Source organism: Pyxicephalus adspersus, chromosome 12 (assembly GCF_032062135.1).
Source record: "Pyxicephalus adspersus chromosome 12, UCB_Pads_2.0, whole genome shotgun sequence".
NCBI classification, from domain to species: domain Eukaryota; kingdom Metazoa; phylum Chordata; class Amphibia; order Anura; family Pyxicephalidae; genus Pyxicephalus; species Pyxicephalus adspersus.
The window spans coordinates 29,040,056-29,057,684 of NC_092869.1; the positions used below are offsets into that span (position 1 = coordinate 29,040,056).

The following is a 17,629-nucleotide window of genomic DNA, read 5'->3' on the forward strand; positions in this document are numbered from 1 at the left end:
CTGAACATGAGAAGTCTATCATTTTAGAGATGTTACTGGAACAACTAGGGACATTATTGCAAAACTTACAATGAAAAATAAAGCTCTTGACCCTTCTAATGGACATCCATGTGACCTGTTCTTAGTGTATCTTACACTTGGCTTTTCAAAAGTGTCTTTAGTCTGTGAAAAAAAAAAAAGTTCTTCACTATAGTGGGCAAAGATGGTGCTTGTATTTTCCATACACGCAAGATCTTTGCCCACTATAGCCAAGAACTTTTTTTTTATAGCAGCAAATGGCTTCTTTGGGTTACTATTTGGAATGACCAAAAGGAGCAGTAAATATTTTTTAAAGTGGATAAACCTTGTTTTACATATTTTAGTGGTGAATATAAAAAAATGATGGATTCCGTATTGGGGATATCTTATACCCCATGAAGGTCAGATGAGGTGTTGCAGAAATCAATACCTGAAAATGCTTTGTCCACAAGATTGCAGAAAAACACCGGGTCCAGAATTCTGGTTTTCCAGTTGGGAGTTTTTCGTAACAAAAGTTCCATTTGTTGATGTCCTGTCTCCAAATCCTCATTCAGCTTCAGAATCTTTGGAAATAAAACTTCTTTCTGACACAGCTTGGATATCTGCAAAAACAAAGAACAAATATTGGATTTTAGTAAATTAACCCAGTGTTATGTCAAGAAGATCATTCATTCTAAATGTTGATATTTGTTACTCCAAGGGGTGCCGTTAAAAAAAAAAATGCCCAAAACTCAGCCAAAGTTTACTCCAAATTTACACAAATCATCCAAGAAAGTTCATTCATACATTTTTCTAAAATGTTAAATGTCAAAAGTTTGTAATTATAGGAAATTATATAAATATCAACGATCAGAGTTACTTTTTAAAGTTTAGCATTTTTTTCCAAACTGACCCCATTGGCAGATTTCACATTTATTACTCTTCTGGTAGCAACTCAATGAGTTCCCCATCACTTCCAATGAGCCATTGTTGGAGTCTGAAAAGCCCTTATTCTTGTAGAATGGATTTTCTAAGTAGTGAGGCCAGGGTCGGAGTGACAAATATAAAAAATCCCTGTCCAAACATTTCTCTACAGAGCTAAGAAGTCCATCATGACAACTTTTATATTTCCAGCCCTGTAGGTTTTACTTTAATGTTATTCATCACTTACATGCTGCTTGACCAGTAAGAGCATCTCTTGGTTTTCACTTAGCTTTATGTTTAAAGTATCCAGAGTCTTTCTCAGCTCCCTAAATAGTAAGAGAAATTGTAATTTGAATAAAAATGCAAAGGAGCAATATTAAATGTCAGGGACAGATTCATGTATATTCAACCTAGGCCTTGGCCTTGTCAGTCAGGGCTGCTAGCAGCAGGACACATCCACACACTTCATGTTCATAACAGACCCCAGTATATAATAAATGCTTCCAAGCATCAAGTCATGGCCTCTGGCTGGGACCTTCAAACTTTATGAAATCATATAAGTGGGAATAGAGTATTATGTGCATAAAGTTCATTCATTCTAGGCCCATAACCCTAGAACAAAACTTCCAGCATTCCAGCACAGTAGGATGATAGTTTACTTTTCTCATCTAGTCAATGAACTAAGGTATATTATTCATTATTCATAATATTGCAGTGTGAGCAAATCATGTATTCCAGTCTCCCTGCCCCAGCCTCAGCATGCTTTATACCCTTGAAAGTCTGAATTGCAACTAATATTGTTAGGTTATTCACATGGTAGTTCATAGAGGGGTCAAAAAAGCTTCATTGCAATGCAAAGGGATTTCATGTTCTGTTTTCCATTTGCAGACTTGTAAAATGTCTACAAGGAAATGCAATGTGCTGCATTGGAAAAATCGACATGCTATAAATGAATATGATTTTGATCCTGTTAATGTGATGATCAGGCTACTTAGATGACCAAAGTTGTTGCTATAATAAGATCTAAAGTATGGGGTCTGAGTCCTTAACATTGTGAAAGTGATAGACTGAAGACACTCACTTATTGGCCAATCCATTAGATTCCAGTGTCAGTCTATCTTGTAGAGCATACTGGACCTCAGAGTCATCCAGCTGAAGCTTAGCGATGCAGTTATAAACCTCTATCCGGATCCCTGGCTCTTCCAGTCTCATGGCCCACAGCAGGAGCTCTTTCACTTGAGGTGTGATATTTCCTATTTGTCCTAGAGCTAAAATATAAATCATTTCTCAATACAATGCACCAATGCAATAATTTCATTGAATTCAATTAGAAAAATATACCTATGTGTACTTACAATATTGTAATATTTAATTCTAAACTTAAGGACATCCAACATACGAACGACTCCTAGATACGAACTAGACTGCGCTGCTTCCTCCTGTGCAGCATGCAGCATGGAACTCACAGTGAGGGTTTTATACAGTAACTGACACCACGCTGCCCAATAATATGTTGAGACAAACATCTGTCCTAATAGCATTTATTAAAATAATTGTACCTGTTCCGACTTACCTACAAATTCAACTTAAGAACAAACCTACAGTCCCTATCTCGTATGTAACGCAGGGACTTCCTGTACAAATTATTGTAGTTATTTATAGATGAACATTTGACTAGCAGCATGCTCATGTGTAGAGACAAAGTTTTTACAGAATGTAGTGTAGATTGGCCATTTACTAACCTCTGATTGCCTGTGCTTGGATTTTCCATACAGGATCATTCTGAATTATGTGGTATATGCGTTCCATGATCTATAGAAATAAAGTTCAAATCACATCACAAGCCAGAAAAATCCTTACTTAATTAAAGTTTCTGATTAGCATTTATTAAAATAATTGTACCTGTTCCGACTTACATACAAATTCAACTTAAGAACAAACCTACAGTCCCTACCTCGTATGTAACGCAGGGACTTCCTGTACAAATTATTGTAGTTATTTATAGATGAACATTAGCAGCATGCTCATGTGTAGAGACAAAGTTTTTACAGAATTCACAAATGATGAAGCCTTTGTGTTTAATGTAGTGTAGATTGGCCATTTACTAACCTCTGATTGCCTGTGCTTGGATTTTCCATACAGGATCATTTTGAATTATGTGGTATATGCGTTCCATGATCTATAGAAATAAAGTTCAAATCACATCACAAGCCAGAAAAATCCTTACTTAATTAAAGTTTCTGATTTAAAATGGCTTATTGGTTGTTATAATAAACACTTTTACTAAAGGGCATTAACATTGTGATTAGCCCAAGGAAAATGTTTTGTTTTATTGATCTGTGCGAACAAAATTACCTAGAGATGGAGGAAGGTACAGATACATTAGTTTTAATAAAATTGTCAATTTTCAATTTGTTCACTTGGTGATGCTTACATTCATTGAAACAAACACAGCATCACCTAGTGGAGAAATAGGGAATTACAGTTATAAGAATTGCAGCAGGTCCACCGTAACACAGACAAATATTATTTCCTAACCTACTGCTCCACGTATTTGCTAGAAAGCCTTACAGTCATAGTTTAAGCAGAGCTCAAAATAAGCTGTTATTTGACAGCGCTGGTCTATAATTGCACTCCAGATCTAACAGTTATCACCCTAGTTAGAGGGAGTGAATTGATCCTGCTGGCAGGATCAACAAGTATTAAAACTGTAAAAAAAAGTTGCAGGAAAAGCATGCATGTCTTTTAAACATTATCTATAGATCGCTTTTAGGATTAAAGGGAGTGGGAAGGATCCCACTGCAACTTTTTGAAACTTGAAATAAAATATTCAGATTGCAAAAACAGAATTGTTACAGGTTCTCTCTATGTAAGCTTACTTGTATTCATTTTTAGTTCCATTTTTATGTCTTCTAGACTCTTACCATTTCATCTTTAATGTGAAGTACACCAGCCGTGCGACAGGCCTGTCTGCGAACTGCAGCAAAATCATCAGTAAAACATTTCAGGAATCCCGTAAACAGCTGGGCTGTCATAATCTGCAGGCATCCAATGAGAGACAGAGCTTCCTTCCTTGATTTCCAACTTTCACCTTCTAAGTGTTTCCTAAAAATAACAAAGATATACTCCAGGTATGAAAAGGAAATTAAGGAAAGGAATTACAGAAGAAAGGAATTTTTAATTCTAAATTTTTAGTGCACTTCATTGTGAGTTCGTATCGGCTTCTGTTCTTCAGGTATTGGTATAGGCCAGGGTTGGCCAACTGGCAACCTTTGGAGAGTTTTTTTATGCAGCCTGCGAGGTCCTAGAGTGGCAGTGCTAAATTGCCCTGTGCAATTTTTTTCATTGGCAACTCCTATTTATTGTACAGCGCTGCATAATATGTTGGCACTATATAAATAAAGTTTATTAGTGCTATGATGCCAAGATGCCAACTGATCATATTAATGCCATGTCAAATTACATTTATTAGTGGCATTACACTGGTGCACATCACAACCTCCTGAGATAATATTACCCTGTGTACCACCCATGCTACAAGCTGCCTCTCCTACCTTAACTGATCATGCACCTCCTTTCCCTGACCTAGACTGCCCAGAGCCTTGGCAGCTGCTGAGCGGACAGCCGGACTCCAGTCATTCCACATCAGATGGTTCAGTTTATTCTTCAAATCCTACAGACAGCAAACACAATGTCAGCCAATCCTAACATATACACCTATAAGTGTTCAACTGAAATACAATGAAAAGACAACTGTAATGAGAGAAGGCATGTTTCTATATAAAATATTCTGTAATGCCACAAATTAAGAGAAGTGGGCCTTGTTACTAAAAGTAAAAAAAAAACAATTGGTTGTTTGTTTTAATTTTAAAAGGGGTATAACAGCATGGAGGGACTGGAGGGCAACATGGGAAAGTTTTACAGCTTTGTGGGATCCCGTAATACTTTTGGCATGATGACACAATGGGCCTGATTTATTAAAGCTCTCCAAGACTGGAGAAGATTGTCTATCATGGGGGAACCTGGGAGATCTAGTAAATATGTAAAGGATTTCATTTGCTATTATTCGGAAAATGTTTTCAATCCTGGACCAGATCCATTCCAGATTTGCAGGATTACCCAGGTATATTCTCTCTTCTCCAGTCTTGAAGAGCTTTTATAAATCAGGCCCAAAGTGGTTGTGGCAACAAGTAAGTCATCGACACAATAAATAAATAGCAATCAAATAGCAACAAAAGTTGTGTGTGTCTTTGACAAGAGAAACAGAAATAACAGCCCCAGTGATAACAGAACAAACTAATGATGGTGACTGCTTTACAACCCAGTTCTATACACTTACTGCAGTCTCCATCTGACATGTGACAAAGATTGTGATATCATGTAATTTGCTTCCATGTAACATGCCAGCAGTAGAATAAAATATTTGCTCATTTAGCTGTCAAAAAGTTGTTTCTATGGGGAATGCTTACCCGGCTTATGTCTTTGTGAAGGCGGGAGAGGACTCTGCATGCAACAATTCGATCTCTCCAGTTACTTCTGTTAAGTGCTTCTCCCAACAAAGAAGAAATCAGATACTAAAGGATGAGAATAGATACAATAAAGAGAACCCATCATTAAATGAATAAAAAAAAACTCATTATAAACTATCACAGTGCCTTGAGCAAACCTAAGGCCATGTTACTATCATTTGAAAACCTGAAAAGCCATTTGCCAAGTATTCTTTTTATTTCTATTTCACACACAATGTATGGCAAAACAAATGTGGATACCACATTAGTTTTAAGGTGTTTACAAGTAATGCTTCAGAATAGCCAGTAGTGTGCATCCTGCTTGTAACAACAGCACCAAGCCAGCTTCATAATGAAATAGTTTAATGAATATGGTGTGGAATAACACCAGCCTCAATTCTAGAAAACACCTCTGGGGTCAACTGAAGCCAGGTGTTTTCATCCAACATCAGTACCTCCCAAATGCTCTTTTGGTCAGACACATTCCAAAATCCAATATTCCAATATCTCTGCAAAGCATTTCTAGTGGGCTAAAGGCTATAACAGCTGCAAAGGGTGATGGTAAGGCATGCACAGATCTATAATCATTTCAATGGCATTGGAAGTGACATCAAGCAAGGATACATAGGTGTGATAGGCATGTGCCCAAACTAGGCCACTCTGGATGTGGAAATTATTATCAAGAGATCACTATATTACTTTGCTTTATATTACTATTACTTTACTTAATATTACTTTGTAATGCTGACACTTCAGTTGTTTCAGCAATGTCTCATTAAAGGCCAACTTTCTAAAGCATTACTGGTTTGTAATATTTTTTTAATGTTCTGTTATTAAGGAATGTGATTAAACATCTTTCTAAATATATTTTTTCTAGTAGAGTCACGATAGGTTAGAACTTCTGATGTTTTACTGGTGTCAATGACTTCCTGTCTCAGTGACAAATGAACATTCCATTTATTCTCCAGTTGGGTAAGATATCCCTTCTGATCCCAAGTCGATAATAGGCCTTCATCTCTGAAATGTAGGCATTGTGGGGAAATTCATTTTCAAAATTCACAACAGAAGCACAGAAATTCCAATTATGATCTTGGCAGTCTGTCAGCCCTCTAATTTAAATATTTAGCAGATTCTGATCCTTAGGATCTGTGTTGTAGTCCTTGAGAATCTGTGAATGAATTACTTTACACTACTGCATGCAGATAGAATGGTCATGGATGGCCTGTTTCAATCTTGCATTGCTTGTTAAGAATGTGCAAACACTTTAATGTCCATAGCCTTGGCACAGCTTTGCTTTAAGCATGTATAACCAAGCTTATATTGTATAGCTGTCACTGTATCATATCACTGCATTGGCTATGACTTCAAGTATGTAAATGTTATTTGACAGTGTTCTCTGCACCTTATTTACTAACTAAGTTTGTACTTTTCTAATATGCAAGTTTGTCACCTACAACCCCTATTTGTTGTACATATATCAAATTATTTAAAAAAGCCAAGCTGGTTTTCTAATAAATTTCTTTGGCAAATCCCTGCCATGCCTTCTGCTAGTCTCAGTGAAGTCATTGGTAGTATGAAAATAAAGTCAGCTCATACTTACTGTTTGCTGATTAAGCAAACTCAGCAGATAAAATGCCTGCCCTTCTGTTTCCTCCTCAGGCACCTCAAAGATTTGGGTAAGGATCCTCTGTATGACCAGGTAACTGTCATTGCCCTCCAGAGCCAGGCACTGAGCTGCAGCCCAGCTGTCCGCATCGCTACCTGGAAAGATGAAGAACAGATAATGTTACTAAGACTTTCATCTTTTTTCTTTGTACAGTGTGTATAAGGGAGCTCCATATATATTAACTTCTACAGAGCTTAGCAGTAAATGCTGTTTTGATATTGATTTTGATATTGAAATTCAAAAAATTGGGAACAGATTTTGTTTCCTGGTGAAAAGGATTTCGAAATGAAGTGCCCATACTGTATTTACTTATCCATTCACTTGAGTGGGGTAACCAGTTGTTATATTAGAATTAGTAAGTGTGGCACATTCACATTCATTGAGGTCACATATTGCTACTTTGTAAAATGGCAATCATTGCAAAAATGGTAATCTTGGCGTTTGAAAAAAGCATCACTCATATCCATTGTTTCCAAAGTCCTTATAAAGAGGAAATTAGGTCTGATCACCACTTTATTAATGTGACATACGTACTAAAATTCTGATAGTAAAATCAAGTAATCAAGTTGCATTCATTCATTGAGGAGGGAATCTTGTGAGCTGAGCAACACTTTTATGAATGAGGTAATCTCCATTGTGCAGTTGAGTAAAAATTGAACTTTTTTGGCGAACAGACTTTAATTATTGTGCTTTATACCATGTATTGGCATTTTATTTTAACCTGCCATACTGAAGATTCAGGAAAGTTTGCATGCAAATTATAATTTCTACAATAAAACTAAGAAACGTAAATACTACAGGGAATAACACAACATCAACAACAAATACCATTTTCCAAGACGTTAAACATGATCTTCCTAGCTTCTTCACTGAACTCTTGGATAAAGAACTGGCACAGTGCAGCTGCCATCTTCACAAGATCATCCTCATTGTTAAGGGCTTCGGCAACCAGGGTTCTCATCTCTGAGGGTAACGCTGGAACAGCTGGTGGTCTTCTGAAGCCATCAATCTTTTTAGCAGCTTTAATGGTATACCACAACATAAAGAAACTAATGTCATAGAAATAAAGAAGTCAACAGGCAATTTCTGTGTTTTCAAATTTACAAGGATGGGCTCTTATTTTAAAACTGTTGTAAAAGAAAAGCTAGAATATTTCTAATAACACCCATGAACCTCTTAAGACAGGGGTGTCAAACTCAAATACACAGAGGGACGAAATTAAAAACTTAGACTAAGTCGGGGGCCAAACTTGAAATTTATTGAAAAAATTGAGGAAGTTTACTACTTTATCTATAACTAACAAAAAGAAACCCCTCTACACACACTTTAGGATTGAAAAGACTAATTTCTATCTGTCTACGCAGCCTGTGTGTTGTTCATCCTCTCACATCACAAGTTTGTCTGACACTAAATATTACACTTTGCAGTCTCTAATGGTTTGAAACAAACACAATGCCCCTGGTAGTCAGGCACTATGTGATAATTTCCTAGGCTTTGTGTCACATGATGGGTGTATAGGAATAATGTCTATGTATTGCATGTATTGAAAATGATGATAAGAGGTGGTAACGCGTGCAGACGGACCAGATGTAGTTCATTTTCCGAATTCTTTGGGGAGCCAAAATAAAGGACCTTAATGGACAGATTTGGCCTGCGGGCCCGAGTTTGACACCCCTGTCTTAAGAGATGACCCCTTATGAGAATCTGTTTGGTGCAATACCCTTTCATCATCTTCTAGAAATTAAAAAATGTATTTTAAGGGGGAAAAAAATGTATTCCCTCTGTAGCAGTTTTCACATTTTATACACAGGTATCCATCTACATTTAACAATATTCATATGCACTAATAAAACTGATGATGAAATCATGGTGTTGACCAAATGAGCTTCTACTTTGGCTTTGTGCAGATGGCAGACTGAGCTTTCCAGTAAAATGTTACCACTCACCCATATCGCTGGCATCTATCCCATCTAGAAGTCCAGTAACGGCAGAGGAAGCGATTGTCACAAGAGCTGAGATTTTGGAGGCTTTATGGACACTAGCAAGATCTTTTGTAAGCTGCTCCAAGGTTGCATCCTTCCACATTGAACCTTCATGGACCAAAGAAACGTTTTGCATTGGTATTGATAACAGAAATGAAATTTAAGTGGCATGGATTATGTGCAACCAAAGAAAACAAGCCTACTGTAAAACCTGTGCTGGAGGACAAGGTAATTTACAGGTAGTCCCCGGGTTAAGGACATCCAACATACAAATGCTTCCCAGGGCTTGGAGGGGAGAAGGGGTGGTTTGCATCACTTGCTGAAGAAATCTTTTGCTAAACATAGTTAAGGTTATGGGTGATCTTAAGAGCTAAGCTGATCTGTAACATCTTGGAACTCTTTAAAAACCAAGACAAACTCTGCAGTTGTTTCTTTTTTGCACATCAAAGCACAGCTTCTTCCAGAAGTTAATGAATGTCTAGGCTCCATAAAGATTGTTTTTTGTTTTTGCTTTGCTTATCTTTGCTCACAGTGAGGATTTTTATACATTAACTGACACCACGCTGCCTAATAATATTTTGAGATAAACATCTGTCCTAATTGGATTTATTAAAATAATGTACCTGATCCGACTTACATACAAATTCAACTTAAGAACAAACCTACAGACCCTATCTCGTATATGTAACCTGGGGACTACCTGTATTAAGAAAAAAACTACTGTAGATGCATTACTATTGAGACACACACTCAAAAACTAATGATTGTGGGGGCGATTTAGCCTTTAAGCAAAAATCAAAGCAAATAAGTAAATAAACAATAAACAAATAAGTCGTGTTTTAGGATACTAAAACCTTTATTACAATGCAATCAAATGCAGTATGTTTTATAATATACATACTCACTTATCATCCAGGCGCTCTTCCACTGAGACAAAATATTGTAGAGGACCCGCTTCTCATTCCATGGACTTTGCTGTATTTTCTGAGATTCTTTGTCTTTTACATAAGAATCATTTATAGGTCTTTCCTGATTTCTTTTGCCAACATCATCCACAACTGCTGTTGGAAGAGCAAGCCATCTACGGGGCCCCCTTTCAGGTCTCAAAGATTGGCCAGTTAAAAAAAAACAAAACATAGTGAATCTAATTGTAATTAAACATTATAATAAGGTTTTATGTGAAATATTCAGGTCTGGTTGCACATATATATGAGTCACAGAAGAGATTTCCACTTTAATAACTTTTTTTCTGTTGCACTATTAGATCTTGTCTAAAATTCTCTAATTGGACTAAATGTTTTTTTTTTTTTTGTAAAAATAATATAAATTAGCTTTTTAATTTGATTCTCAAACAGAAAACTTACTTGGTTTTCCACTAAGACCCCATTCATGGTAAGATCTGGGCAAGGACTCCTGTACATACTTTTTATATTTATTGTGGTTATCCATTAAAATAAGGTCCTTCTGATTTGTATCCTTCTGATGCACAATTTTACTTGCCCCTGAAACAAAAAGCATAATTAGATTGTAACAATTTGTTTGTTAATTTTAGTTAATCTATGTCCAAAATTTACCTGAATAAAGCTCTCTCTCAAATTCATTCTCAGTTGCGTAGACATATTTCCCGGCTTTTGGGTTGATTGTGTCTTGGAGCCTCAGTGGAGGCGGTAATTCATAGTGTTTGACATCCAATGTTTCTGCTGTCCTATTATTGCCACCGCTTTCCTTCTCTTCTGTTGGTGATGGTAAATAACCAGGTATGCTACAAAAAGAAGAAACAATACTAATCTTCTGACATCTGTTCACTACTTTATGCCACTCGTAATTTTACAGGATTTTGTATACCAAAATGTCTTTATTCACAAAAGTCTTCAGCTGTACTAAAATCAGAAAGTTTATTTGATTTACCTTAATCTAATTAATTGCAGGTAGACCCAATGTAGCTCATAAAAGGGTTACTGGGGAAAGGGTGTGTAATTCACAAACCTGTATATCACAGATCTTCTTTTGGAAAGCCAGTCTGCGTCTGGTTGGTGGCTGTAAGGTCAATGTATGGACAACAGCTATTGTATGCTAATTCATACTGCATTCCCCATGGTAAAAATCAACTAATAAACTTTTGTTGCTTCGAAAACTTCCTTGCTATACACATCAATGTAAATTCTGCTTGATGCAAACTGCATAAAGTTACTCTTTGAGCAACAGAAAAGCAAAATCATCTTTATAGCAATGTAGAAACAGTTACAGGCATACTGCATTGTTTCTACTGACTTACTTCTGAGGCTGCAACCCATCTACACAAGCCTAAAGTTTCAGGCTCTCTTTACAAGCTACACAAAACACAGGATTCAGTAGGGGGGTGTTTGAGAATACTATTCCTGCATTGTTAGCATGCATTATTGGATCATCAAATACCGACAAAAGAGAGTCTGGTGGATTGGGTTGGTAGGCTTTTGCATTACAGAATTTTCATGGAGCGCCCTTTCAGTGCTTGACAGTGCTAGCTAAATAAACTTGTGCTTCATTGTACAATGAAATTGACTGGGATAGGCAAAATGACAAACTTTCTGTGAAGCATTATCCAAGTGGGAATTTGATGCTACAATATAGCTAAAAAATTTTTATATTTTTTTACTTTTTATCCATTGGGGTATGCACAGCAAGGAATTGCTGAACAGAAGGCAGGTTATGAGACAAATTTACTATACAATTCATATGATTCTTTCTCTCCTTGTCCACTGTACAAACACTGTGATAGAATAAAACTGGCTACTGACCACTTCTTTATTTTGCACAGAAAAATCTGTCTTATTTACTATTATAATTGCATTGCAAAATTGTTCAAGTTGGTTGCCTGGAATTTCATGAGCATGGGCTGTAAAAAGAACAAAGATAGGACTGCATCATTTTTTACATTTGAGAGGCTCAGATGTGTATCTACTGTTGTTGCTAATTTGATTGATAAATGACTTTTCTAAGCTACATAGTAGGTCAGGTTAAAGTCCACCAAGTTCAAGCACTAGAGAATTAAACATATCTCAGATATAAAACCCTATGTACATAGTTGATCCAGAGGAAGGCAAAAAATGTGGTCTAACGAGAACAAAATGTGAATATTATTCTTTTTTACCCACTTACTTGTAATAAACAGGGAGCAGGGTTTCAGCTTTTTTTGTTTCTTTAACAACTTGATTATTTTTTAACTTGGACTTTTCTAGTTCATTACATGTCTTAAAGTCTTCTTCAGTCAGGTGGTCCTCAGCTATCAGCACCGTAGCCTTATTCAATCCATATTGCTGGCAAAACCTTTCTTTGGCTTCCTTATGTTCTATGCTGTGAGACAACAGCCATTGTACGGTAGCTTTTGTCAACATTTTCAAAAGAACTTCATCATTTCTAAATTTTTGTTTATCTGACTCAGAAGGAAGACTTAGTTTAGACCCGTCCTTGATCCTTACTTTAGCCTGTCCAGTTATATCAGATGGTTTAGATTTTTCTACCAAGAAGTTTGGAATGCTTTCTTGAGGTTTTTTCCATATACTGTTCCGAAGTACTGGACAACTTTTTGATTTGATATCTCTAGAAGTCCGTAAAAGATTTAGGTGACATATTTTGTGAGGCTTTGGCTGTGTCCTAATATCTTTCTTGCCTTTTGCTTGGGAAATGATATCAGAGATATTGTAGATACCCTGAGAATTCCATTCTTCGTAGGGGAGACTGGAGAGGCCTCTGTCCTTTACCACCTCTTTGGAGAAATGAAGGTCTTGAGCTACATTTTGAATGTATTTTGCTTGATGCTGTAGGGAATGCTGGTTTGATGGGTAATATTCACTTACAGGTTGGATGGATGCCAGATGATAAGATCTATGTAGCGGTAAGGTAAATTTCAAATTTCTTTGAGATGGTTCTTGACAAAACACCATCTGAGGAGAATAGGTGGTAGAATTTTCCATCATACATAGCAATATCCCTTCAAAAAGAACATATTCATTAAATTATTTTAGGACCAGCTTTTTGTATTTCTTTTTTTTTTAAAGTAAAGTGCTGTGTAGTAACCTTAGTCCGCTGTTTCAGAATTAGGGACCTTCCTGAGTTTGGCAGAGATTCCTTGAGCAATGAGCAATTTGTGCCTCTTAGGTCAATTACCACTGACATTAACAATTTTTTTTGGCTATCTGTAAGGGTGACATTATAAACACTGGCCAGCAATATAAGAGACATTCTTCCTATGCAAGAAAAAAACAACCCAAATGAACCTTATATATCTTATATCAAACCCCTATGTGGTCATAAGATCAAACAATTGCCCCAAAGGTGTCTCAGTCCCACAGTGATGCCTAAAATTTATTTTTTCTTTACAATCTCTATCAGTGCAAATCTACACCCTCATTCCCATGTCTTTCACTGGATACACATTCACCTTATGCAATAACTCTCCACTACAGAACGGTATTGTAAGCTCAGGATATAGCTCTACTGGCACACATCACTATATTCCTCCTTTGTCCATGGATTTAGTATGGGCACTTTGCCCTGTTATATATACACACTACACAATGTTAACAATAACAAGAACATATGTGTAAAAGAACATATGGGACTCTAAAAATAAAACAGTAAACCAGATATTCACCAATATTCTCAGATGGTTCCATGTGCATGTGTTTTGAATAGCAATGTTTGCCAAATGTCAGATTTACTGCTTTTGGACCCGAAAACATATACAAATCCAATACACTAATTTGTGCCATCCAAATAGCAAATATGCAAAAGTCCTTCACCTGAGACGTATCATTCAATCTCAATTCATTGCCATTGCTGTAATCACTAAACTGCTAACTGTGTGTACAGTGTTTCATTTATTTGTCACTGGAAACAATCATGAAGGATCTTGTCCATCAACAATCATCTCATGTCCAGTGGACATCAGTACCGGGCTTTAGAAGGATGGGATCTGGTGGCAGTAGCAATTAAGCTAATGTTGCTACTGCAAAAACAAATGTAAGGCCTAGCACACACAGGAAGAGTTTCATCATTTTCTCATCCAATAAAACAATTAGAACTGAAATGAATCTGCAGATAATCAGCAGCTGACCCTTTTGGGTTCTGATTGCTTGTAGATTGCTTGATGAATTGATAAATTGGAAGTGCTGGTAATTATTGATAAAATTTACATAAATTGTATGGTGTGTATAGATGATCAGAAGTTAATTCCTATCAAAAAAATTATTGTGACAGTCAAGTGAATAAATGGCAGTGGATCTGTTCATTTATATTGGGTCTAAAACAGAAGCTACCTGACCAGTTTGGAAAACCTCTTAAGTTCTTTTTTCAGTAGAGTGGGGAGAGGTCTTCATTGTCTTTGTGTGACCTGTCCTGTTTGCAGGAGGATGGTATTGGCAAGGGAAACTACCCCATGAAGGTTAAAGGCAATTGCAAAAATTTATCCACTCCCTCTTAAGCAAGCAAACCAAATGTCTGGAATTCTTATCTAACAATGACAATTAAAATGAGTTGCACTTAATAAATCTAATTTATTGTAGTTTAACAATCAGTCTGGATTACAAAATCTACATTAATTCACAGTGAAAATGCATCATTATTAGGCTGAAGGCATGCTGTATATCTGGTATTTCAGAATTCACAAACATATTATATTTAATACATTTTCTTTCATTAAAGGGAATTACTCTACCTGATTTAGTTTAGTTTTTCCCTCTTCGCCCATTGGCTGACTTTTTTAGAAGTTTACTAAAGTATATTGCATGTGCAGGTTATGATTGCATACATTGCATACACCTGAATGGAACAGGCGCGGACATTTTTCTTCTCTCTTCTGGGTTATTTTTACATTACCCGACATGTCACGATCAGGTGACATGTCTACCTGCAAATGTAAAAAAAATGCCCGATCTTGGGAATGAGCAGAAGGAGCAGCCTGCACCTTGCTGGAATATGTGATGTGTGTATTCCAGGAGGCTGTGGGGGAACCTAAAGTCTGGAAAACACTGAAGGGGAGGGGTCCTCCCCAAAACATTTTTCAAAAAGTATTAAAACAAAAATGTAAAAAAACAAACATTTTCCCACCATATAACAGAGATAGCAATCCTTTTATCTAATGTTAGAAATGTCATGATAGGTTTATTATGCCAGTGCATGGCCAGCAAGCGTCAGTGGGGGACATCCTCCATGGGCTTGGATGGCCATAACAGGATCACGATGGTGAGCAACACTCACGGGTCTATTTATAAAGCAATTAATCTGACATTCACTGAAACTTGTGGTGGAGACTCGTTTACTGCTATTAAAATACACATGTGCTATCCTGGATGGTTTTAAATAAACTTCTTTCCTTTGACAGCCTCCACGCTAAATTCCCTTTTTGCTCTCGAACTTTGTTCTATGTTGGTTTACAAATCAAATCTAGTTTATACCTATACGTCCCCTAGCCTTCCCATTCCCATTTACCCACTCCTCTTTTTATTTGTGCTTATAGTTTAACGTACAGAGACTATTGTTTACAACACTGTTGATCTAAGGCTATGTACACACGTGCAATATTTATCATTGTAAAGGATCTTTCACTATCCTTTCCAATGACTACAGACTGCACGATGCATGAACGAGTTCTTTACATACAGCACCGTTCTGCTCTATGGAGAGGTTAGGGAGAGAACGAGGAAGCAGCACCCTGTTCTGCTCTCCCTCCCATTTCTTCTATTATGATTGTTCGTCACCCATCGTCTGTAGATCCACCAGGACAGTCGTTTGGACAATGGACGACAAGCACTGTACACACGCCAGATTCTCTCCGATATCAGCCCTGAGATGATTATTGGACAACAACCACTGCACGTGTGTACCTAGCCTACGTTATTCCCGTATTTTCTTTTTCTACACTGCCGTTAATGTTTAGCATTGTTTAAAAATAAAATAAAAAATGTTACAAAAAAGATTTGGGAGATTCTCAACAAATGAATGTTTCAGGGAATTTCAGATTCACATTCCCTCAAACATTCTCTGATGAATCATTAATCCAGTTCACATAACAAACAGTCTAAATATTACATCCATATACCAGTTTAGATTTCAATCCCTGCACAACACAGAACACACAGAACGCTCCCTGACACAAGACAACACTAACAATCAAATCAAGCAACATATAAACGTGAATAACACAAACAGTTTTATGGGGTCTATTTATAAAGCAGTTATACTGACATTCACTGGAAAATCAATTATTGCTGTTGAAACACATAGACCTGGAAGTTCCTCTACCAAGGAATATTTCAGTGAATGGCAGATTCCCCCAATAATATTCTCTGAAATATTTCACTAATAAATCAAAGAACCCATAAACCTGTTTACCTGCAGAGATGAAGAGCCTGTACCCTCCAGATATAGCATAGACATGAGATTGTAATCACATTTCCTCACTCACCCTGGATTAGCAATGACAGACTGGCCTGTGTTGTTTACATGGCTTGCTAAGCAACCAGGCCCTGGATTGTGGCTGCCCAGCTCTTTGTATTGTAAAGGCCCCAAAGCCTGAATATATTTGGTGTGTGGGTGGAGATGTTTAGTCACATCAGCAATGTTACCCTATATATATATTAAGTCCCTGGATGCTGCTATTATCGGGTCTGGGTCAATAGAGTTTTTTTCTTTTTTTTGGCATTGAGCAGGTTTTGAAATTCCAAGTCAATAGGAATTCGAAATCTGCATTCACCACCAAGGATTCACTTATGGCACCATTAACACGGGCCCAAAGAACTTCTTTACAGGCCTGAATCCCTTTAACACAGGCTTAAAACTTCACGATGCTTCCTATACCTCAGGGCTTTGATTTGCAGACCCTGAACCAGCATGGTGATGGGAACCTCGTTCTTTACTCTAACCATTCCACCCAACATTTAAAAGTGCCAACAATAGACATAGGTGGGTATGACATGATCAGGGTGTGGTTAAAGCATGATAGACACCATTTATTTAAGTGGAAACACAGGCCCTGATTTATCAATGAAATGCGCGTACACTCGGCACACGTACGTACGCTCCGGTCAGCAAGCTCTATTACCGCGAGTCGGGCCCGAGTGAACTCGCCTGCCGGTTTCCTGCAAAAATGAGCAAAGATCTTGAATATGCCAATTAAGGCGATTACTTTTCAGCTGCACCATTCAAGAGCAGATGTTAAACTCAATAGTGAGGTGATAGCAATTAATTAGCCCACACCTGCGCCCTGTTCTGTGCACATTTCCAGTCCATTTTACAGGTCAGTTTGAATCATTAACGCTTGATGTTTTTTTGTGTAAGTGTTACTTTTTTATGTTACATTATACTCATTCACAAACTTGCTTCATTTATAGTTACATTTGTTGCACTTTTTGTTTTGATGGTTTTTTTTTTTGGTTGCAACACTGCAAACTCATTTCTGTCAAGCTGGATATTTATTGAGTAGCACTTTCAAATATGTCATCACACAATAGTATGACTGTAAAAAATACAAACATTTGTGACCTGATTAAAATTTCATTCTAGTTTGGATGTGA

At 37.0% G+C, this 17,629-nt stretch overlaps 1 protein-coding gene across 1 annotated transcript; it reads right to left on the minus strand.

Moving 5' to 3' along the window:
* Positions 1-404: 404 nt before the first annotated feature.
* HEATR4 (HEAT repeat containing 4) lies at positions 405-16,513 on the minus strand. The gene is made up of 15 exons (XM_072427649.1): positions 16,449-16,513; positions 12,216-13,047; positions 10,652-10,839; positions 10,438-10,579; positions 9,983-10,221; positions 9,042-9,185; positions 7,924-8,115; positions 7,030-7,190; positions 5,391-5,495; positions 4,476-4,594; positions 3,846-4,026; positions 3,031-3,100; positions 2,003-2,189; positions 1,169-1,247; positions 405-620 (listed from the first exon to the last, which is right to left on the minus strand). The coding sequence occupies exons 2-15, from the start codon at positions 13,031-13,033 to the stop codon at positions 405-407; spliced, it is 2,841 nt and encodes a 946-aa protein (XP_072283750.1). The 5' UTR covers positions 13,034-13,047; positions 16,449-16,513.
* Positions 16,514-17,629: the final 1,116 nt, after the last annotated feature.

Coding starts and splice junctions, on each gene's coding strand:
- HEATR4 (XM_072427649.1), bottom strand. CDS start 13,033: ATGATGGAAAATTCTACCACCTATTCTCCTCAGATGGTGTTTTGTCAA. Junction 3,101..3,845: donor TTCACATTAAAGATGAAATG/GTAAGAGTCTAG, acceptor TTATTTCTATAG/ATCATGGAACGCATATACCA. Junction 621..1,168: donor TCTTACTGGTCAAGCAGCAT/GTAAGTGATGAA, acceptor TTGTTTTTGCAG/ATATCCAAGCTGTGTCAGAA.